At 36.2% G+C, this 24752-nt stretch overlaps 1 protein-coding gene and 2 long non-coding RNA genes across 15 annotated transcripts; 2 read left to right on the forward strand and 1 right to left on the reverse strand.

The window, feature by feature from the left end:
* The first annotated feature begins 44 nt into the window (after positions 1–44).
* Positions 45–12407, forward strand: LOC148742671 (uncharacterized). 9 transcript variants are annotated; one of them, XR_016000448.1, is made up of 6 exons: positions 45–234; positions 3361–3413; positions 7207–7271; positions 7431–8844; positions 9245–9431; positions 12191–12407. It is a non-coding gene; the product is annotated as an uncharacterized LOC148742671 (long non-coding RNA). The 9 variants fall into 9 exon arrangements; XR_016000443.1 differs by having other exon boundaries at positions 7207–8844; XR_016000451.1 differs by lacking the exon at positions 7207–7271 and having other exon boundaries at positions 57–234; positions 8776–8844; positions 9071–9431.
* Positions 12408–13671: 1264 nt separating this feature from the next.
* On the forward strand, positions 13672–24722 carry LOC111344306 (uncharacterized). Of its 4 annotated transcripts, none has more exons than XR_016000422.1 (6): positions 13672–13712; positions 15324–15439; positions 20937–21247; positions 22058–22131; positions 23100–23202; positions 24307–24722. XR_016000422.1 is itself a non-coding variant. In XM_088758092.1 (5 exons), the coding sequence occupies exons 3-4, from the start codon at positions 20946–20948 to the stop codon at positions 22092–22094; spliced, it is 339 nt and encodes a 112-aa protein (XP_088614218.1). In that variant the 5' UTR covers positions 14319–14534; positions 15324–15439; positions 20937–20945; the 3' UTR covers positions 22095–22131; positions 24307–24722. The 4 variants fall into 4 exon arrangements, 1 of the variants encoding a protein (XP_088614218.1); XR_016000423.1 differs by lacking the exon at positions 13672–13712 and adding an exon at positions 14319–14534 and having other exon boundaries at positions 23103–23202; XR_016000420.1 differs by lacking the exon at positions 13672–13712 and adding an exon at positions 14320–14534.
* On the reverse strand, positions 16591–20913 carry LOC148742672 (uncharacterized). Of its 2 annotated transcripts, none has more exons than XR_016000452.1 (2): positions 20651–20913; positions 16591–17917 (listed from the first exon to the last, which is right to left on the reverse strand). It is a non-coding gene; the product is annotated as an uncharacterized LOC148742672 (long non-coding RNA). The 2 variants fall into 2 exon arrangements; XR_016000453.1 differs by having other exon boundaries at positions 16591–20331.
* Positions 24723–24752: the final 30 nt, after the last annotated feature.

Raw genomic sequence — 24752 nt, forward strand, 5'->3', positions numbered from 1 at the left:
TGGCCGTGACTTCCCCTCGACTCAGTTTCTTAGCAACCACATTAAAAATGGCGCACGGCTTTGAGTACTGAAAGTAATTGATGTCGCACTGTATAGTCAGGACGGTTCGTTTCGACAGCTGTGTTACATTTGACAACCTTTTCTGTAAGAAGAGCATTCTCTTCTTCACGTTGTACATCGAATGTGAGAACTTCAAACCCTCCTGGATGAAAATTCGAATTTATACTTCGACAGGTGAGAGGTCTTGACAAGACTTTTAACTTATTCGATGTCTATGAAATGTATCTTATTAGGACCACTGCGTGCCTATCCTTTAACAAATGCTGAAATTCTTCAAAGCCTCCCGTCACATATGTAAATGATGTGGACGGGTATTCTGAAGTTGCTCCGATTATTTTAAACATTCAAAATTCTTCCATCGAAATATAGTGTAAAGTCATTTAACCTCCCTCAATATCGGTCATGAAGTGAGGTGAGAAATCGACAAAATGAGTTAACGTGGTTCCTCACGAGTACAGACATAACGCGATATTTGTACTCCAGAAATATCCGCGAAATTCGCCCACACTAAAATAACAATTTGGCGTGTTGGATAATAATCTCTTATTACACGTTTTTTTGTGTAGTATCACTGAGTATTTTTAGTCGTTGTTTGTATTTCGACTCGCCCTATGGGCTCATCAAAATATAGCACAACTCGTAAAAATACTCAGCAATACTACACGAAAAAAAAGTCGGATGAGATATATTTATTATGCAATTGTGCTTTGTAGAGTACAAATAACGTGCAGAGATGAGTACAAATATCATGCGATATTTGTACTTCAGAAATATCAGCGAATTAAATTCGTTCGCACTGAAATAAGAATTTGGCGTGTTGGATAATAGATCTCTTATTAGACGTTTTGTTGTGTAGTATTGCTGAGAATGAATTTTTACTCATTGTTTGTATTTTGACTTGCCCTACAGGCTTGTCAAAACACAGTGCAACTTATCAAAATACTCAGTGATATTATACTACACAACAAAACAATATATGTATTGATGTACAGTGTGTACTAGAAACAAAATGTATCAAGAGATTCATTAACTCAAATCCTCATGAATGCAGTTTCTCAAAATAATGTAAAACATATTTTGATGAGTGCTGCTACAGCTTGTATCAAATTGTTTCTGTTCTGGTTAATGTAAGCCCCCTCAGATATATACACTGTGTTTGTAAGGCCCTTTATTTATAGGCCCTCCTAAAACCCCTTACAAAGTTGTATGTGCCCAGACTATTAATTAAACCTAAGTGAGTAGTTTTATACTGTTAGTACGCTGTGTATTAATGGTATTGTTTTCAGCATAGTTCTTGTAAACAGACATACTTGTTACATTTTGGGGTCCAAAGTCACTATAATGTGTCTGAATAAACTGATCTGCAATATAAGTACATCAGCATCAATGTTACCCAAGGAAAAAAAAGCAGTCACTAATAAAACAACATAGAAGAATGAATTAGGGATCAAAATGGTGACGGATATACTGTACAGTTGTACATGGGCTCAGACAGACAGCTCTGTTGTCTCATCTTAATTTCTTTCTCCACAATTTTAGATTGCTTTAGCATGATTGGCACCATATCTAATAGTGCTTTATCTCCTGTACCATTTACAATACATGTTAGTTTTACGGGTTGACTTTCTGATGGAAACTCTTATCACTGTTTAATGTTTCTCACTGTTACAATTCTCATGTGTTGGTGTCATGGCAACCACATATTTATTATAGAACACAAAGTTTTTTAGTAATTTGAATCATATTGGATTAAGCTTTCAGTTACTGTAGTAATGCTGGGCATTTCTATGATAACCCTTATTGAAAATCTTTCCTTTTTAGCATTTGAGGGCAAATGAGTTAATTAATGTTCTTAGTTTTTTTTACTGAACCTGGCTTCTTAGCTCAGTTCTCTCTCTTGGTACTACAATGGTCCAGTCCATTTGCAAGGACCATTTCTTTGCTGAATTTTCATCTGCAGCTCAAATTGAATTATTTATTGAAATTTTGATTTAGATTTGCCTCTAAATTTTGTCCATTAACATGTGGCTTTATAGCTGACAGCTGGTAGTAGACTGCCCAACTAGTATCTTGAAGGCAGGGGTTCAAATCCTTTCAATGCCTGAATTTTTTTTATTTTTTTTATTTTTCTTCTAATCATCTGATTTTTTTTTTCACTTTTCCTTTTTTATTTATTTATTGTTTATTTTTTTTTAATAAAATTTTACAGTACTCAACAGTACACTGCAATACAATACATTACTTACAATGCTGCTTTAACTTGCACTAATAACAATATGATGAATATATGAAGTTCATATATTTTGAACCGCGGTTATAGATACGTATGATGCACGATCCTTGCAGTAGGAAGTGCTATTTAATATGGAATAGCGAAAATCAGACGGGAAAAAAAAAAAAAACCAGGCCTGTACCACTGACCTCTGCAATACTAGTGCAGCGCTCTACTAATTGAGCTAACAAGCCAACTGGGAGCAGGCCGTTAAGTTGATTCGTAATAAACCCGTGATGATAAACTGGATATGATGATTATATGAAGTTCATATATTTTGAACTGCGGTTATAGATACGTATGATGCACGATCCTCACAGTAGAAAGCGCTATATATGCAATAGCAAAAATCAGACCTGAAAAAAATCAGGCCTATATGGGATTCGAACCACGGACCTCTGCGATACTAGTGCAGCGCTTTACCAATTGAGCTAACAAGCCAACTTAGGGAGCTGGCCATTAAGTTGATTCGTAATAAACCCGTGATGATAAATCGGATATGATGAATATATGAAGTTCATATATTTTGAACTGTGGTTATAGATATGTATGATGCATGATCCTCGCAGTAGGAAGTGCTATTTATGCAATAGCGAAAATCAGACCTGAAAAAAATCAGGCCTGTACGGGATTCGAACCACTGACCTCTGCGATACTACTGCAGCGCTCTACCAATTGAGCTAACAAGCCAATTGTTAGAGCGCTGACTAATAACAATATAGTATCACTTATGGTTAATTATATGTTTACGTTACTTAGTTAAATATGGTATTTACAGTACACCACTGGCAATTACAATTACTTTTCTTACATTATTCACATCTCTTTTTTTTTTTTTCATTGTTATTATTATTTTGCAATAACACATGATATGAACAAAAAAGCAAAAAAAAAAGGTTTGTTGACAATATTTATTTGTATTTTACTACCTTAGATAAAGTTCTCAATTTTCCTTGTGTAAATTGTAACTTGCTAAGATTTTTTTCATTATTTTGACCACAGTTTGTATATGTATCTTTTGTTAATAGGATGAGCAAATAAAGTTGGTGTTGGAGGTAATATCGCTAATGGCAGGAGGGAGGTAAATATGAAGTAAAATTTGGTCAACAGATAAATTTATGTGGGTGTTATTAAAAATATTTAACCACGATAGGATTTCTTGATAGAATTGAATACTCACAGGGCACTGACCAAGAAGGTGTGTTCTAGTGAATCAGGATTTTTGCATTGAAAGCATTAGTCATCATTTCTGATTTTGAATTGCTTGAGTTCCTTATTAGTGACATTGTATTATGGGGAAAACCTTATAACCAAATCCTCTTAGCTTGTCACTTGTAACAGTTTGTTTTGTAAGTTTTAATTGTGTAAGATCTGTTTCCAACCATGCAGAGTCAAAGTTCACCAAATGTCTTGACCATCTTTTAACGGCAGTAGGTTCTCTCCTAATCTTTTCTTGAAGTAATTTGTGGTAATCTTTACATCTACATTTAGTTAGAGATAACTTTGTTTTTAGACTGATAGAAAATATCCCATTCTTCTAATATATTTCTGTGTGTTATAGCAGTTAAAAATGCCTGTGCTTTTCTCTTCAAATAGTTTGGGATTGCAGCAATAAGTTGAAAATTTTTAATAGTTTGGTTCAACATTATATTTCCTTTGAAAATTTTCTAGAGATAAGAACTTACTGTCTCTATTTAATATTAGTACTTTTCCAAACAAATATTTCCAGAAAATAGATTTGCTCTCTATTGTAATTTCTTTATTGTTCCAAAGAATAAATTCACTATTGCAAACATCAGGATAACCCCTGCATAATTACTTGAAATAGTCTAACATCTCGCTATAAAAAAGAGGCATTTTCATGTCAAAGTGCTTAGAGTTGTAAGTTGTAATTACATTTCAATAGGAAAGATAATCCTCATATTTATTAAAATAACTATTAGGGATAGCTTGCCAGGTCTCATTTTTGAAATTTAGAAACCTGCCTAACCAGCTCAAGTGTAGTGATTTTACCACAGTGGACATTTGGGAAGTTCACACCACCATATTTTACTTCATCTTTTTTATTTTTCCACAAGAATTTGACAATTCTATCTTGCACTGTTTTAATAACTGTTTCAGGAACACGTAGCATTGAGATCTGAATGTTTTCTGGTTTCTTTTCCACAATTACTTATAAGAAATTACAGTCTACATGTTTGCTTGATTCAATTTCATCTGCTGGTCTAATGAAATTTGTGTCACGAGAAATTAGTATATCTTCTGTAATAACTGAACCACTAGTTCACCAGACACCATTTGCTGATTATAGGATATGAAAAATTGAATTCATTTCCCTCGTGTTTTTATTTTCTTTTTTTTTTTTAGTTTAGTTTAGTTTTGTTTTGTTTTGTTTTTATAGAGATGACACAATGTCAGCTAATGAAAAATAGATGATTTGGCTGCACTTGTCTGGATTTCTACAAAGAACAACCTTTGGAACCATTTAAAAAGGTTTCAAGAGTCTAAGTTTAACATGATCTTAGGAAAGATCATTTCATAATTCAATTCCTTTCAAAATTGTGAAAATCCTTAAAATGGTTTAAATAAGCATCAAGCCTCCAATAACTCTTGCTGAAGAGGTGATGAAAGAGTAAACACATAGCTGTAGAAATGATTTTCAAGAGTAGCAGTGAAAAACAATTTAATAAAAACCATGACATGTCTTATCAACTAACTTACTGACTCACAATGCCTCAGCTGCAACTAAATTAATTGGCAAAATTGGGTCCTCCACTAACTTCTTTCCATTAGCTTACTAATGACAACATCATCTGACTTCTGACACTATAAGTGTTTAGTTTATTACTGTGGTTCATCAACCTGACCAAAAGAAAGATCATGCCTCCTGTAAATTTTTTATTTGACCTTACTAAATGCATCTTTCAAACAGCCTGAGTAAAAACATGTATAACTTCAACATACTTTCTCCCCCATTTTCTAAATGTGAAAATTGAAGAATAAAGGTAGTAGTTTCTAAAGAAGCTGTGGTGCTTCCGTCAGTGGGTGTAACATGGTAATTTGGTTTTATCAGCTTAGTTGAAATTATAAATTGGCCATTGTAAAAGAGTTAAAAAGCTGGCGTTTGGAGCGTTAGCCCTTAATGTCAGAGCAGAATGGAGGAATTGTGGGTTGTGTGTGTGTTTATATGCAGAAAGTGGAGCTATGCTATTGGTGAGAACGTGGTGACGAGAAAAACAAGAATGAATTAATGGAATGAATTAACAGCGGTCGTTGATAACTATTAACAAACAAATATAACTGCGCGGAAAATTAGGAAACAGATACATGAAAAGACACTGCTATTTCAACTGAGGCAATTCAGTACCTTTTCAGTATAGTTTTTCCTACTTAATCAGACCTGACCATGATTTACATTTGTGTGAGAGATTTCAAGTATACTTATACCCTACATCATCAACAAGGAAAATGATTTTCACTCGAACAGTATACTCAAAGTGTACTTCAAAAATGGTACTGCAGCTGTACTTAATAAGTAAGTGCAGTACCATTGAAGTATGATTGCAGTATAACTATTATTGATGCAGTATACTTGTACTATACTTAAAGTAAACTTCATGGTTATCTTTTTTGGTAAGGGATGCAGTCGGAATTTTCCTTTTGTGACGTTTGTAGTGCTGACTGTCGATCAATAAGTTGGGCGCGGTGATGACTCACTTGAACGACAGAAACAGGGTAACCACGTTTTTTTGAAAAACTGGCACAGTGACATCTCTACATAAACGACGACGAAGTCCTAGAAACTGAGAAAAGGGAATGGAATTCTTTACATGAGATGGGTGCAAATATGAATACAGAAAGTAGTGTGAGTCTGTAGGTTTGTGATACACACTAGTGCATATACCATTTTCTTTAATTGAAACTTTGATGTCTGAAAAGGATAAAGAACTGTCGGAAATTTCCTAGGTATATTTTAGGGCTGGTTGAAAGGAATTGACTGCGGTTGTAAACTGAGTTAGCTCCTCTGTTGATCACGAAATACTTATTAGCAAACTAGGGTCATATGGACTTAAGGACATTGAGTTAGACTGGTTCCGAAACTATCTGACAGACCGAAAACAACTCGTAAGTTTTGGTAAAGAAAACTCTGATTCATGTCTTATTACCTCGGGTGTCCCGCAAGGGTCAATTCTTGGCCCTTTACTCTTTGTCCTGTTTGTCAACGATCTGCCCAGATTCTGATGTACGCTGATGATACAGTTATTTATTTCACTGCTAGTAATGCTCAAGAAATAAGTAGTACACTTACCAGTGAACTTGCCAAGGTTAATGACTGGCTTTTGGACAACAGTCCTTTTATTCACCAAGGCAAAACTGAATGTGTTTTATTGGGTACTGGCTCTACTGGTTAGCAAATGCTAATCTCTCTGTGAATATCGATGGCATTAGGAGCGAACACGGGTTGCTGAGTATAAATACCTAGGTGTAATCTTGGATGAGTCGCTTTCATGGAACACGCACGTAAATTAAGTAGTAAACAAAGTTAGTAAGAGAATAGGAATTCTTGGCCGCACCAGGCGGAGCATTAGTATGCATACTACTAGTATAATTTATAGATCATTTATTCTTCCTGTTCTTGATTATTGTGATGCCGTTTGGAACTGCTGCGGCCGTGCGAATGCTGATAGTATAGAAAAATTGCAGAGACGTGCGGCAAGGATTATCGTGCAAACTAACAGCAGTGATGAAACGCTAGCTCACCTTAATTATGATACGCTGGGACTTAGACGGGAGATTCACACGTTAAACCTTGTGAAGAAATGTCTAGATAAGCGCTGGCCGCAATTTTTATTGGACCACTTTTATTTTAATAGAGATATCGTACAGAGAAAGACGCGGCAAAGTAATCATCTTCGTCTTCCCTCCATCAAACTAGAATGTACGAAAAAACCTTTTTATTATCATGGATGTGAAGTTTTTAATCGTAATTTGTAGTTTTTATCAATAGTTTGTAATAAATTTTAACCTCTTTTAGGATTTTTCTTCTATTAGCTTAGTTAGGATTAGTTTTGAGTCTTTTTATATTTCTTTTATCTAGGGCCTCTAAGGATATCAGTTTTTGTAACTGTAGGAGTTACCCTAGCTAAATAAAAGTATCTACTACTACTACTCTCTGGTAGAGGAGTAAGCGCCGTTACAGTCGTCAATATAGCGACCGCAGAGTTCAGGTTTGAGCCATTTATTGGCTGAAAAATTAGTATTCAACAAAACCTACAACGAGATTGGCATAGCTGGGTTCCATTTTAGTACCCATGGCTACGCCATTGGTTTGTTTAAAATAATTGTCCCCGAATGAAAAACAGTTGAGTGTAAGCACTAGTTCGGCTAGGGGAAGTAGTGTTTCAGACCTAGGTTCCTTAACAATGCGTCGATAAAAAAAATGTTTGAGGGCCAGAAGACCTTCGTCATTCGGAATGACAGTATAAAGAGATGTAGTATCCACAGTGAAAAAAAGTTTGCTTTGGCCGAGGAAATTAAAGTCGCGAAAAATTTGAAGAGCGTGTTGGCTGTCTTTGATATATGATAGTAAAGTTTTGACGATGGGAGCCATAATGTTGTCTAAATAGTTGGAAATAAGTTCGGTGGGACAACTGCGAGCCAAGACAATGGGTCGACCTGGGTTGTTAGGTTTGTGAATTTTAGAGAAAAAGTAAATAGAAGAAGTTCTAGGAGTGGTAATGATGAGATTTTTTGCTGTGGCCGGCAATTCTTGTTTAGCTTGTTTAGTTCAGTTCGTTAATCGTATTTTTGACAGTGTTTTGATTAGTGAAAGTGAGATCTTTGTCAACCTTTTGATTAAAAGAGGTGTCAGAAAGTTGCCGCAAAGCTTCTTTTTGGTAAAGGTCGGTCCTCCAAACAACTACTGCGCCGCCCTTGTCGGCTGCTTTGATAACAATGTCTCTGCGTTTTTTTAGGTTTTTTTAGTGCTGGCCACTCTTCAAAGGAGAGATTGGAAAATTTGGTGCTACGATTGAATTTGAGTTTGTCAATATCGTGGCGACATTTTTTGATGTAAAAGTCTAGTGATGCGAACCTGGCCCTTTGGAGGAGGCTATTTAGACTTCGAATTTGAAGTGTTTCGAAAGTGTATTTGCGCGAGGTGTTAGAATGAAAGTTTATTTACAATTTGTCACTATTAGCACTGAAAAGCCTCATTGGGGGAGTGGTCAATTATTATTAGGATTTTAACTATTATTATCATGATTATCATGACTATTATTATCTTATTATCATTATCATCATTACTTGAACTTCGTGATAACGGAAACGTTGTCGGAACGTTTTCACAACTTAACCATCTTTCAAAATCACTCGTCTTTAAAACACTTTACTGACGAGGTACTACTTTTCTTGTCTTCTCTACTTATGTGGTCTTGTTGCAGTGGAGTGAGAGAAGAAGGTATATCCGAAGAGGATCGCCAACTTCGGAGAACAAAAAAGGACGTCACTTGGTAAGTCTCGCCTCCATTTCACACTTTTTCTCGACAAAAAGGAAAATAGGCACTGCTTTGTAGAGGTTTCAACGCTTTGGGTAAACCCAGAACGAAAGATATTAAAACAGCCCGTTAGAAGTGCCAAAAATATTTTAAGTTGTCGATGAGGATTCTGTCTACTGATAACCGACAGCATCAATGAGCTCTGTTGCTCTGTTTTTTCCTTTGCATCTTGTTTGTTAAGGTCAGTGTCACAAGTTCTACAGACAAATTATGGAGCGCAGTAAAGCAGTACCCTTGGTATCATTTATTACTCTGGAAAGTTGATCGATTCTGAACACTCTGAGCTTGGGCAACCGAAACAGACAGAACTGCCCCTATGACTGTTTATCGTAATATATTGATAATACTTTCACAGAGGATGAAAAACAGTTGTATTCCCTCTTGGACATGTGTAAATCAACTCAAGATGTGTTGCTGAAACAGACAAAGCAGGAAATAGCCATGGGGAAATGTAAGAACAAAGTGGACTGTATGACTGAAGAAATCGAAACGTTAAAGAGAATTACTACAGAGGATGCTAGGCCTAAACAAGCGAGTAGCAGGTTGGTGTGAATTAATGAGCCAACTATTAAAGTCAATAACTTTTCTGATTAATTAGACACATATCACTGATCTATATATACAAAAAAAAAACTAAACCTCGCTGGGCTTTTTTCATGCTTAATTGGTTATATCAACTAATTTGAAATAGTAAATTGGCCACCGTAACGAATAAAAAAGCTGACGTTTCGAGCGTTAGCCTTTCGTCAGAGCGAATGGAGGAATTGTGGGTTTTATGTGGTTTTATATGCAGAAAGCGCAGCTACGCCATTGGTGGGAACATGGCAACGAGAAAAACACGAATAAATAAGTGGAATGAAAAGCGTTCGTTGATACCTGTGGGATTAAGAGTGCCGATTTCAAAGATTTTCTTTTGTTCAAGAGTTTTGCGGTTTTCCGTGTTGCGTAACTGTAAGGAAAGACCGCAGATAGCCATATGTTGTTTAGAATGATTAGGTAAATTAAAGTGTCTAGTGACTGGTTTAGATGCGTCCTTGTCATTCCTTTCCACGACGCGAAGGTGTTCTCGGAATCGGTCAGCTAGTCGTCTTCCTGTTTCGCCGATGTATAACTTTTTGCAATAAGTGCAAGTTATGCAATAGATAACGTTGGCGAAGGTGCACTTGAAGTGTTTGGTGATCTTAATGGATTGCATGGGTCCCGATATTTTCTCAGCGTTATGAATGAATGGACAAGTTTTGCATCGTGCGCGAGCGCATTTAAAAGTGCCGGGTTGGTCATTAGTTTGGAATGAACTTCTGACCAAAAAATTGCCTATGTTTTTGTCGCGTTTGAATGAAATAAGTGGAGGTTGCGAAAAGATAGTGCCAGTCTCTGGATCGTTTTGAATTTAATTTTTTGAAGAAAATCTATAACATTTGCCAGATTGACAGTAGCATCTAACAGGCTCTTAAGTCGAAGACGGTACGAAAAGGAAAGCGGGAGGAAAAACAGCGATGACGGGGAATGGGTAAGGAAGAGGGCGCTCCCCCTTCCTTACCACTCCCTTACAAGCTACTTCATTCGGAGTTAATTCCAACTGTCGTTAGGGGACTGTTGACAAGCTTTATCGGCAGTCAGGCACGTGTGGTTAATGAGGTTTTTTAGTAGCGTAGTAATCGGCCAAAAGATTTTGCATGGATTACATAAAGCACTACCCACGTTCCTGCTACCTAGCTAGTCATTTTCTTTTTAATTTCTATGATTACTAAACTTTGTTCCTATAGGAAAATTAACGTGGAATAAGAAATCCGGCTTTTTCTGATAGAGAGGCTACAGTGTAAACTCTTCCAACAAAAATGAAATATATGTTTACGTTCCGTAAGTATTTGAATGAAAATAAAGCCTTGGAAAAATCTTGCATTTCAATCAAAACAATCAACAAAGTCATGGTGCGGAAAGGTCACAAAACTCAACTCAACTCCGAAAGAGAGTCCTCGTCAATCCCAGTGTCAGGTTCAAGGTCTCTAAAACGTGACGTGTTAACTGATCAGGTCACGCTGTCGCGCAGGAATATTACAAAAATACCAAGAAGGAGAGAAAGCGGAAACTGCCTCGAAATAAGTTCAAGATTGGATTTAATTTGTAGCCATAGTTCGCTGGTAGAGCGGAGCTCAAGATGACTCATCATGGGCTTAGCTTAGCTCTATTGGTGGACTTTGGCTGAAGAAAACGACTAAAATCTTCCTGTCTCGAACGACCAAAAAAAATTGGAACGAAAAATGCGCTCACGAAGGTTTTTCTTTCTTTGAGCTGTTTTCAACCGAGACGGAGGTGATTTGTTTTACGACCCCATTTTCTTAAATAAAACTGTCTGGAAAACTTGGCCTACAGAGGACATGCCACATTTTATCGCGCAATAAAACTAAAATATCGCGTGATAAATTTTTCTTTATCGCGCGATTATTTAATTATCATATGGCTGGCAGCACCAGCGGGAAGATGACGCGAATCCTATGTTCTGATTGGCTACCCGAGCGGGCAGGGCAAGATGGGCCTATTTTACCCGCTCAGGACTGCCCGCTTTGATCCCGCGCAAGAGAAAAAGTGGGTGGTGCGGACTTTAAACTTCGTAACCTCTGGACAGTGTTGGCGACGAAGTCGCTATAAGCGAAAGAAGAAACAATCAAAACAAAGTTAGAATTAAACGAGCCTCGTGGGCACATTGTGCTACAAACACAGTTGGCTTTCTTTCCCGGCTCTCGAAATAAACAAGTCATTATTGAGTCTTAGTCATTTCAAAGCGAAATATTTTTTTTCCATATACTGAATCCTTTATTGACCAAGCTTTTTCGGTCAAGATGGCTGGATATTATCCTCGTTCTTTTATTTTGTTTTTATGGACCTCAACCTCGTCTCAGTGCATAAAAACGCTAAAAAAGAACTGGGCCAACATCCAGTGATCTTGACCTCAAGCGTGGTCAATAACGCGTATCACAGGATCGTGAGATGCCCATAAAGAATCGACCGCGCGATAATTTAGAATTTATCGCGCCATAGTTTTTCACTTATCGCGATATGATTTCGATTTCTCGCACGATATTTTGCTTTTATCGAGCGATAAATGAGATTTATAGCGCGATGAAATTGAATTTAAAAAGTGGATAGCCTGTCGTCTATGGGCCACAGTATGTTTTTGCCTAGAGGAGAGGGAAGAAATACTCGCCCCATCGACTTGCACGAGTACAGTAGAGTAGGAGATCAATATACATGCTACCGGGCTATTAAACTTGTGACTGAATTTATTTTTTTTTTTTTTCAGGGCACAAAGATGGTGTCTGGGAAATCGGCGTCGTTAATTTAGCAGTGGCTAAGAAGAAGGTTGACAAACTGTTAATTCACATATTCATTTGAACAATAATTAAGAAACTCCTTCCTGGATTGCCCGAGCTATTCCTCTCAACTGAGGCCTTTGATCTATTGTCGGATTTTAAACCAAAAAGGTTTTGATTTATGAATAAATCAATATCATTACTTCACGATCTCTGGGTCGTCTTTTCATATGTAACACCCTCATTCTTTTGCGTATAACTTCTTTAACTTAATCTCTTTGGCTTTTATGGTTTGATGCTCAATCTACGACTACGTCACAGCATTGTCCAAAGAATAATTGCTTTCATATTGCCTTTCCGTGAATCGTTCGTGTTTGTGTTTGTGTTTGAAAATATGCGAAGAGGGGCCCTGTTCTGGAGGGAATTTTCTCTTCAGATTTCCTTTACCAGCACGGAGATATCAGCTGCATAGAAATTCCATCGCCCGAGTGTCACTGGCACCTTCAGTTAAGGAAAACAAATATGTTTCAAAAACCATATAATTTTTATCCCAACCAGTACAAGGTACATCATTATCAAATAACAACATTGACTACGCTTTGTAATTCCAAATATGATCTGCCTGAACATTTAGATGCTACAAATTACATTTTATTTATTGACGCAGATAATAATCTTTTTTTTTTCTATGGTCAGAGTAGCAGCTGTTTGTGAACTACTCGATGTGGTTTTCGCGAATTAATGGTTTGCAGCTAGATTACTGAGTTGATTTTGAAAAAGGCCGTTTCTTACCTCTTGATTGTGTTTTTTGTTCTTTGAGATCTGAAGACACGATAATAGCGTTGTTAATTATTCGACGTATTTTAAAAGTGACGACAGAAATGTCTCGGTTTTATTTTCCTTAAGGAGAACAGACAGCGTTCTCGTCTTTGGACAGTTGTCATCAAACCGCTTCCCGGTTAGCTCAATTGGTTAGAGCGCTGGACGAATAAACCGTAGGTCCCGTCTCCTGCATCTATTAATTAAATAATTTGATTAGGGAGGGGACGCTAAAGAACCCACATCACGAGTTCACGGTGATGTGGTCTGGCCTGTTTACTGGGAATTGGGAAGAGGGGGCAACTGTAAAAAAAAAAAAAAAATTCGCCTTTCTTCATTATAAACTGCCACTGGCAGTCTGACAAAGTACCCCGCACAGTGTTATAAAGCGCCTTGAACATAGGATAAGAGCGCTATAGAAATAAAGGTTATTATTATTATAAACAATTTGTGAATATAGAGGTAAGTCTGTACTAACTGGATAGGTTCTTTTTAATAAAACTAGCCCATCTTATTTGCTCACATCACTTTTAGGTGTTGATTAAATTGAATCATGGGCATGATTAAAATATTTCGAAAGGAAATAATCACAATTATTTTCTCTTGATTATTTCAAGTGTTATTGTCTGTGAGAAAGTGTCCCAGAGGGTGTAGACATGAGTGAACCGATTTTACAGAAACTTGCAGCCGTAGGTAACCTTGATGATATTCGAAAAGCCAAAGGCGTTTTGTTTTCTACCTTCACTTAATGACTTTATTAAAATAATCCTAGTTCTATTCAAGAGTTAAAAATAACTGCGAATACTTGTGGAATATCGGGAAAACGGCTCTAAAGCCCTAAAGGCTCTAAAGGGGGAGTCGGCTTGGTGCTTTCGATCAGGAGATCCGGATTTTTAGATTTGAAATTCCAGATTTGGGATTTTTTAGTAAAACATGCAAAGCACCGACGGATTTCGATGTTGAAAATCCTTCCTTAAGGTAGATTTCAATTTTAAAAGATTCCAGAGCCAATACATGAAGGCTGATATCTTTGCCGTTTTACAGCTATCGGTGAACCCACAGAGACCCCACCTAGAACAGCCGTAGTCAGTTGCAAATCCCTCTTTAGATTTCCCAGAAGTTGTGAGACATAGAAATCCATGTTTTCTCAGCGTCGTATCTCGTTTTTGGATTTTTTGTTTTACCGCAAAATCCAAATTCCGAATTTCAAAATCAAAATCCAGATTTTGCAATCAAGAGCGCAGATTTCTTTGAACACGATTTCTTAGTTCTGATTGGTCGTGACTACCTCTCGACCCAGTTTCCTAGGAACCGCATTCAAAATGGTGGACAGCCGTGAAAATAGTACTGAAAAAATTGATGTCGCACTGTAAAGTCAAGACGGTTCGTTCGACAGCTGTGTTACATTTGAAAACCTGTTCTCTAAAAAGAGTATTCTCCTCTTCACTTTGTATATCGGATGTGTGAAGTAACTTCCACCCTCCGGGATGAAAATTCTCATTTGTACCTCGACAGGTGAGAGGTCTTAATGTGACTTTCAACCGATTCAATGTCTATGAAATATATCTTATTAGGACCATTACGTACTCATCCTTTAACAAATGTGGAAAGAACTGATCACTAAGCAATAGGTTGGTGGACAAAGCAGTGACCTCAAGTCCAGGGACTGAACCTCAAACATGGACCAACCCTTTGATGTTTTAGTTTTGTCCTTCGTTAGTCACGACAAGCACCACGAAACTTAGGCGTTTAAACAATCAAAATCCTTCCTTCGAAATGAATAAGCCATTTTTCCTTCCCTTAATGTCGGCCACGAAGTGAGGCGAGAAATCGATAAAATGAATGTATTCCTCCTTCAGTATAATAGATTGACGTACTAGAAACAAAATGTATCAAGATCGAAACTCATAAATTGATAATGTTTAGATCAAAGAGCATTTTCCTTAATTTTGTTGTTCTCTTCTTCTTTTTGTTGGGAAAATGCTTTTACATCTTCGTCGCTCACCACACCACAACAAATCGTGCGGCCATTATTCCAAATAAGAAACAAAGCAAGTTCGAATTCATTCAGCAAAGTTTGAGAAACCAGTGACATGGTTGCTCAATATCACCACTCATCTTACACAGTTATGTAGGGAAGTCATATTGATTGTAATGAATTCAATGTTTAAGTTGCTAGCACAGCACTCCCCTCCATGATTATAATAAACAACAGGGTACATGCATGTAGTGGCCTATTGCAGTCATCTGAATGACTTTTTTATTATAGAGCATGAGATAATGAAATGATATTTTTAATGGTAGATTGAAGTGATAATGAATACTGCTGACAGAGATGACCTGCAGAGAAAGTTTGGATGCAAAGGACAACATACATGTATTGGATTTGTTTTATATGTTAAAGAAGCTGCTTCCTGCAGGTAAAAATAAATATTCTTTAGTGGAAGGAGAAGGGGATAATATAAACTACCACTTGCAACTGTTTAACCCTGGCTCCCAGTTATAGGCCTATCTACCTGTGAACAAGAAAATACATGCATAGATTTAGTTATTAAAACTCCCTGACCCCCTGGATATTAAAGCCCTGCTCAAGCCTTCCTTGTTTAAATAAGAACAAAGGTGGAAGCACTACTGCTGTAAATTAGACATTAAAATTTGTAATACTGAGTTAAGAGAAAAGATGGGCTCCAGGGAGAAAGTCTGAACCTCTTTTTTGTCATGTTCCAATTTTGTTCAGATCGTTAGTTTTTTAATTGAATTCTGTTCTAAATGTATTGAAAAGAATGCAATTTATCAATGCAAAACTTTTTTTAATTTTTTCTCATTATTCATTTTCCTTCTCTTCTTCCTTGTTTAAGTATTTCAGTGGTAATTACACATTATTCACGATACTTTATAAAGTAGCTTAACTCAAATGCTGTTGGTCAAAATGTATCACGTGACTGAGTGTGCCCCAACTAAAACTGGGGATTGTACTGGTGATATTTCTCAGTTTATTTTTATTGTCAAAATGTTTAACAGCTTTGGTATAAGAAACTATTTTTGTAATGGTCACTTTGCCAAACAAGGACAAACCCCTCAAACTCCATTCATGATTGGTTGATCATTTTTTGAATGTCACTTAATCTTTCATGAAAATTTTGTTCAATGACCTTTCCTTGATCACATGAGAAGTGAATTCCTAGCATTTTAACTCCAGTGTACCACTCAAGACCCATACATTCTGCTAATGAATTCTTATTTGCCCCAATCCATATCACTTTAGTTTTTTAAATAAATTATTCATTTTTAAACCAAAGCAGTTTTTCAAAATTGTTGAGGATTTGCAAGACGATTTCTTCCAAATAGGTGTTCACCAGAGTAGTAGTGATATCATTGGCATATAGGAGTGTTCTACTTTCATCATTATTTATTTTTATGCCTTTAACATGCTCATTTGATCTAAGAGATATAACTAAAATTTCATTTGCCACAACAAATAAATAGGGTGACAAAGAGTTGCCTTGCCTTACACCTCTTTCTAACTTAAGAGGCTTGGAAAATAAGCTATTATTATAAACACAACTCAAGAGTTTATTAAATGTTTTTATTCATCTTATTAGGGTTGGACCAAAATTGAAGGCCTCTAGTGATCGATAAAGAAAATCCTATTCAATAGAGTCAAAGTCTTCTTCAAAATCTCTAAACAGTAGAATACCAGGTATCTTTAACAATTCAGTGTGATCGCTAAAGTTGAGAATTGAGCAAACCACCTCTCCAATAAATCTACCCTTGATAAAACCGGACTGATTATTTATTACAATTTAATGGCATTTAACGATAAAAACTTACGTCAAGTGTTATTCTAGGTCACTTCTACGTAAATTTAATGGCAATTCACAAAATGAAATCATTACTTATAACAAAGAAAATGCCATAAGGGTGGTCTGTAAAAGAGTCCAAGACCCTATCCTCAGACAAACCACCTAACTAAATATATAGTTTCAAAATATAAACTAATATAATAAATATAATTAATTAAAATCTGATATAAAAATCCTAAAATATGTGACCGTGAGTTTTCGTTAATTTTACCAGACGAGTGTAGTTGGGATTCATCAAGAAGTTCCTCACACCACACTTAAAACTTGAGATACAGGATGCTGATCTAATTAACAAATGGTAAAGACAACAGCGTACACTATTGAGTTGTGGATGTACGCGGGAGGCTGCTAAGCACGAAAGAAGCGTAAGAGTCGCTCGAGGCGATAGCCGAGAGCAGCTCTAGCTTCTTGAGTGCTTAGCAAACCTCCCAAGTGCATCCATAACTCAACAGTGTATGCTGTGATGTTTACCATTTGTTTTCTAACATAACATTGATACATTGTAGCTATAGAGTTCTCTTTTATTTAACAAATCTTACGTGACCAGAAAAAACAAGTGCGCTCGGGAAAATAGTCTTTGCATTTGCTCATGTCAGCAGCATACACCCATGGGCAAATGGGGGACGCTAAATTGACCAATCATAGCGCGCGCTTTACTTTGGTTATGTTATAATTGAAAGTGGGAGTGAATTCCACATATCAACAATATGATTAAAAAAACTAAACTTAAAAGTGTTTGTATAGGCATAATTCTTCTTTAAAGTCCTTCTTTCCCTCTCAAAGGGTACCTAGCAGTATCAGAGTAAAACTGAACAGTTGAAGAGTTCTCAATGTCAACATATCCATTCAAGACTTTACAAATAAATAACACCTCAAAAAGAAATCGTTTACATTCCAAGGACAGCAGATGAAGCTTAGAGTTGCAAATATTGTAGTCATCTTCACATTTTAAAGTAAACTTCGTAGCTTGATGTTGTGCTCTTTCCAAAGTCATGATATTTCTGGCAGTGAAGGGTGACGTATTCCAGTTGAGGCCTAACCAGGGCACAATAAAGAGTTCTGCATGAGCATAGAAATATCTCTCAAATCTCTGCAATTTCTTTTGAGTAAACCAAGCACTTTATTTGCCATGCTGGTGATCTTGTCTATGTGAGAGTTCCATGCCAATTTGTAATCAGTTAGTAAACCAAGATCAGAGAGCTCAGTAGTAGCTTCAAGGGGAATACCATCCAGTAGTAGAGGAGCAGAGATTGGAGATCATTTTTTAGTGATTTGCAATAACCTACATTTCTTTGTATTAAAGCTCATTTATTTATTTTTTTTTTAGCCCAGGAGCCAGATTGTTGAGATCTTCCTGAAATGATTCATTTATCGCATCGACGTTAGATAACTCTTGAGGCTTAACAGTCATCTGCATACAGTGCCACCATACTCCCAGAGGAAATAGCATGAGGCAGATCATTAATAAATATCACAAAAAATGAGGGGCCCAAGATGGACCCCTGGGGTACCCCTGAGGGGATAGTGCACCATTCAGAACTTGATTATGATGGATTATTCAAGGAAGGACTTTTTTAATTCTGTTGGTGACCTTAGAAGCAAGCCTGGAGTCAGCATTGACTAATGAAGTCAGCCTCCAGTTTTCCAAATACATTTGATCTTTACCTGTTTTATCAATAAATGCAATAATTGCCTGTTTTTCTGAAATATTTTACATTTCTCCTGAGTCAAAAGAGCAATTAAAAGCATCGGTCATGAGCTCACCTACAGAGCTCTAGAAAGTTTAATTTGTAAAATTTTGTACATATACTGTCATTCCATTTCCAAAAGTATCCAGTGTTTTGGCACATTCTTCAATAGTTAATCATCCTTCACAACTTAGTTTTTCTTCCTCTGACAATTCTGGAATGCTAGCTTGACCAAGAAAGTGATCCAACTAATCATGCTGCTCCTCACTGTTAATACTATCAATACAGATTTTTATAATAATTCAAAGATGAGCCTATTTTTCTTTTTCACAGTTGATAGTTATAACTCTGTTTAGACAAAGTTCCCTAATAGGTTTCTTTGTAATTGGTTTCTTTTCTCCAGACTTTAAAATACTTTGTACTTTTTTCCCCATGTTCATGCCATCTCACCCTTAAACATACAATTAATCCATTGGCTTTCTCTTTGTAAAATTTTTCTAACTCAGTTTTATACTTATTCAGGAAATTATCAAATTCTTTGCAAGGATTTTATTGAAATTGTATTTGAGTGGCTTGGAATTAATTTTTGTGTAGACTTTTCTCTTTATCTCACTTAGTTCTAGTAAGCTCTTTTGAGTATTGCATCCAAAAAAGCAAACCTTATATTTAATCCAATCCCAAGCAACTCTTTTGTCTGAGGATTCTTTTCCTTCTTCTTTCCATATCTCCAGATTCATTTTTCTAAATTGAATAAACTTTTCATCTGACAAAAATGATGTGTTCGCCTTTTAGAAACCTGGCCCTTTTTTTAAGTCTCCTTAAACTCTTGCAAATGAAGTACAATTGCCTAGTGGTCCATTTTAATGACTCCAATAATGTCTACATTTTCAAGCAAGTCCTGAAGTGTATCTGGAATCAGGCAATAATCTAAGCTGCAAAAACATATTTTGATTAGAGCTGCCATAGCTTGTTTCAAGTTTCTCTTTCTGTTCCGGTTAATTTAAGCCCCGTCAGATATCTACATTACAGGTGTGTTTGTAAGGCCATTTGTTTATAAGCCCTCCTAAAACCCCTTGCAAAGGTGTATAAGCCCTGGGCTATTTAACCAGCAGTTTTATACTGTTATGCACTATTAACAATTTTTTTTTCAGCACAGTACATGTATACAAAAGTGAATGTTACATTTTGGGGTGAAAAGGAATATTTAAGAATTACTGGGAATTTTAGGAAAAACCTTGAGGCAACTAATATGAAATAAATACATGCATTAGCTCCCAAATAAAATTCAAGCAATCAATTAAATTTATTTTCATGCGTTAAGTTTAACATGTAAAAAATTTCCTGTAGTATATTAACCTCAACATGTTAAGGATGGAATTTGATTTCTATGTCTTTTCTTGAAAACTTCATAGAATTATCCTTTCTAATATTACAGCTATTTATCTAAAATAGTCCTAGTAAAACATTAAATTTAGTTTGACATGAATTGTGAATAAAATCTGTTGATTCTTTTGCATGAAATACAATAACTTGAATTACGTTTATTGCAATAAATACTATCAATCAAAAAATGTCTTTATTTGAATCATTTAATTTTGGATGATGATACAAATGGTATTTAACCCTTTCCTCCCAGAGGCAGCTGGCTTTGACCTCATTTTATGTGGTTGTAACTTCTTTGGATAACACACTTGTGCGTTAACATTCAAATGTAAGCTGTCAAGCAGCATTTTCATGTTATACTGTTTGTTTTTGGTGATTCTACAAATTGAAATTCAAAGATTTCTAATCACTTTTGACTTACCACTTTTGGAAGTGATGGGCTTCATTACAGCTAAATAATTTATTTTTTAATTATGATGTTGTTGTAACTGTAACAATAACTTGTAATGAAGTAACCCTAAACTGCAGATTTAGCAGCTGTTTCTTTTTGCTGGGCTCGCAGCTTGTCAAACGTGACTAAAATAATCTTGGAACCTTTAGCTTACTGATAGATTTATTTCATCGTAAAGCGTAAGCTAGCAGGCAAGTGACCGATTCGATTTTTGATCACGAACCGAACACCGAAATTTGTACTCACCACAAACTTTCAAAATCGTGGCTTTATAAATGGCCGCTCGATCCTTGTTTGTACGTACCAGGTAGTCATGATATGTCTACTGTTGTCCCTTCTTTTAACTCCACGGCGCCAGCGACTTGCTTTTCATTTACAATACTTACGCTGTTCTCGTCTTCCCGTTAATCAACGCTAAAACCCATCTTTAGAGATGCAAAACATTAAAGAAAAGAAATAACTTCACGCACGAGGACAACGGATGAAAAGTACATTCAAAGATGAGCGCCAAACGGAATTTTCTTTGTTTCAGATCACGGGCATGATCACGTGGATATTTTGGCAACTGTCATTGGCTAGTAAAGGGAAACCACTGGCTTGCCCGATTGCGGTCTCAAGAGAAGCCCGAAACATCATTTTGGTTTCCCTGACCAGTTCTTTGAGTTTGGACGATGGATTAACCTTGGATCCATGTTTTGACGATGATATAAATAACGATGTGAACTCACTCTATGTAGAAATAATTGACAAGAATCGAACGTACTACAAATCCACGATTTGTGGCCAAAAGTTGTTGAGGAAACAAAGACTCGAAACCCACTTGAGTTGTGTTTACGGCAAAAGGTGAGAAATAACATAGCAAGCCAATCACAACTTTTAATACAACAACAACAACAACAAGCCTTTATTTCATCTAGAATTTAAAATAGCAAAAACAAAAATGCTAATATCTCTGAGAAAATAAATAACTAAATAAAATGAAATAGTTAAGGAGAATAAGATAAATACATAAAACACAATATATACAATTCAGTAATTGATACACTAGGATAACCTCAGAAAGTATAGGAGATACCTAGATGATCACAGTGTACCAGTAGTAGTAGTGTACCCAAATCAACTAAGTTTGACCGCAACAAACGTTCAGCAACATGTTCCAACTCAGCCATCTCGATTCCTTAGTCTTTCGTTTCCACTGAACCAGCAGTGGTGCCAAAAGAGTCAAGTACCTCTCATAACGAAGAAACATTTGTACAGGAGAAGGCATAGGTGGCCCAAGCTCTGCCACAGGCTCTTTCACAGTGGATTATTAAAGAGTTTGTATAGTGATTTAGTTGGACTTGCTTTTGAGCTCCGTAAATGTAAAGTTGTGTGAAATAAATCAAAGAAAATTGTCTTACCTTCATAGAGAGTAGTCTGTGCTCTCTATGAAGGTTAAGACTTTATTTCTTTGATTATTTCACACAACTTTACATTTTACGGAGCTCAAAAGCAAGCCCAACTAAACCACTTGACAAACTCTTTAATAATCCACTGTGAAAGAGCCTGTGGCAGAGCTTGGGCGACCTGTGTTGAGATTCTCACCTACAAATGGATGTGCACATTCTGAAGTGTTCCTCTGTTTATGATTATGTTTATGTTTTATGATTTTAGCACATCTCTGGAGATGAGACATTTTGCATCACAATAAAAACTTCTGTTATCATGGAATCCACGAGGCCTTAAAGGTTAGAAAGCAAGTCTGTGATATGAGTACATTGGATTAATTGACAGTTTAATCGACGGCTGCTTCATGAAAAAATGCTTATTAATGTTAAGATTTGCAAAGACTTAGTTTGAATAATAAATTTCATGATAAACATATACATATAATTATGTAATATATCTATTGGCATATTTTATAAGGCTACCTTTTATTGAACCAAAGTTTTAAGCCTCCAAAATTACTTCTTGTCCTAAAACCTTCAGGTTCCCAGTGTTGAGAATTTCTTGGAATTATTTGGATGCAGAAACTCCCAAGAATTCCACCCTTCTTAACTTATAGGTAGTTTGTATAGCTGAGAATTCCTTGCAATTCCTAGGAATTTCAAGTCCTCACAAAACTGGAACCTTCCTTTCCCAGAAATTTCCAGTCATTCCAAGCTTTTCAAATCAGAGCTTATTGCATTGTTGGGAATTTTTGAGAATTTCCAGGAATTCCCAGAAAACTGGGAATTCAGTTCGCAAGGGCTGTTACATTTTTCAGTATGTGTTGGTGCATTGCTTGATTTTCATCTGCAGCTCAAATTGAGTTATTTATTAAATACTATGATTAGATTTGCCTCTAAATTTTACCTATCAACATGTGGCTTTGTAGCTGACAGTTGGTAGTAGACTGCCCAACTAGTATCATGGAGGCAGGGGTTCAAATCTTTTCAAAGCATGAATGTTTCTGGTTTACTTTCTGCAATTGCTTTAAAATAAATTGCACTTTACTTGTGAGGATCATTTATTGGGTTGAATTTCATCTGCATGTCAATTGAAATTTACTTCATTAAAATTATGGCTTCCGTAATAACTGAACATATTGTTAATGTCACCATTTGCTAAAAAGGATCTGAAAAATTGAACTGCTTTCACTCAAGCATTTTTTTCTTTCTGTTTTGTTTGTTCATTTGTTTTCTTTTGTTTTTTTGTTTTTTTGTTTTTTAATTAGTAGATGACACAATTTATCAGTTAGTAAATAATAGATGATTTGGTGGCGCTTGTCTGTGATTTCTTTGAAGATCAACCTTTGGAACCATTTAAAAAGGGTTTAGGTAAGTTTAACATCTCAGACAAGATCATTTATTTAATTAATTTCCTTTGAAAATTGTGGAAATTCTTAACACGGTCATGAACATCAAGCCTTGAATAACTCTTGCTGAAATGGTGGTGAAAGAGTATGCAAGTAGTCAGCTGAATAAATGATTTTCAATTGTAGCAGTGGAAAACAATTGAAAAAACCATGACATGTGTTTGATAACTAACTTATTGACTCACATGTATGCGTCAGCTGCAACTGAATTAATTAACAAAATTGGGTCCTCCACTAATTTCTTTCCAAGTTTACTAATGATGACATTATCTGTGTTTATTGCTGACAATACTTTTCTCTTTATTCTCGTCCTTGGTCAACCTGGCCAAAAAATGATCATCCTTCCTACAAAATGTTTGATTTGAGCTTACTTACACCTTCCAAGCAGTCTGATTATTATTTTATGACTTTTTCCTTCATTTTCTAAATGTGAAAATGAAGGAGCCTCTCTTAATTGTTTTGACCATTAAACCCCTGAGGGGGACTGGGTTCTAATTTCTCCTCACAGTATCACCCTAAAATCAAAAGTAAAGCTCCAATGAGAATCAAGGAAATTCTAATCACTAATTCAACATCCTCCTGATTGGCAAACAAATTCTTCTTGTCAGTATCATAGGAAATGCAGAGAGAACAGTGTGAAGAATATCATGAATACTAATGCTGGATTGTAAAGGGTTCATTGACAGTCAGGCTTCTTGAATAATCACTTCAGATTCACCCAGAGCTCTGGGGTCTCTTGAAAAGTTTACAGTTTTGTGAGTGACATGTAGTTTGTGTGGTTTCTTTTAACTTCGCACCAAGGCCATGTTATTTTTACTTATTGACCACTTTCATAAATGGCTGCCGGATTAATATTCTTTTGTTTAAATTTAAATTAGCCTCTCTGGCCTCGCTTGAGATAATGTATTATTTTGAATTTTGTACTGGAGAACGAGGCCAGAAAGGCATCATTTGTGTTCGTTTTCATACTGGGAAGGTTATATTATTCATTTAACTTGTACTTCTTTGTATTGTTTTGTTTCGTTTTAATCTTACAATGTATTTACGTATTTCTTATCCCCTCCAGCCGGATTCAATGCTCGTAAAGTGGATGCAAGCTGTTTTGAAAACCTAAAAAGCGGCCGAGGCGGCCCGTAGAAGGGTAACATGTGCTATTTCTCCATATGTCCATTGAAGGGAGAACCGTCTGTAAAACTGATTAAAAATAACTCTTAAGACGTTCCAGCTTTTTGCTTTCTGCGGAAGACGCCTCGTGCCATCACACGGAGGCTGATGACGTCGCCTTTCAGTAAATGAAGAAGCTAAAGATGGAGCGTACCACGTGATCAGCTAGGTCTTCATGGACAGAAGAAAAACAATTTAATGCCCTCTCTGGCAGACATTCTTCCTGCGCAGCTAAAAATACAATTTGAATTGTAAATTGGCGAGTTGTGGTGGTTTTGTTATAGAGGAGACACATATAAATAAATCTAGTAAACCTGCCGTTGTGTTTTTGGCCTTCTAAATCTCTGT

Source organism: Stylophora pistillata, chromosome 1, assembly GCF_964205215.1.
Source record: "Stylophora pistillata chromosome 1, jaStyPist1.2, whole genome shotgun sequence".
NCBI classification, from domain to species: Eukaryota; Metazoa; Cnidaria; class Anthozoa; order Scleractinia; family Pocilloporidae; genus Stylophora; species Stylophora pistillata.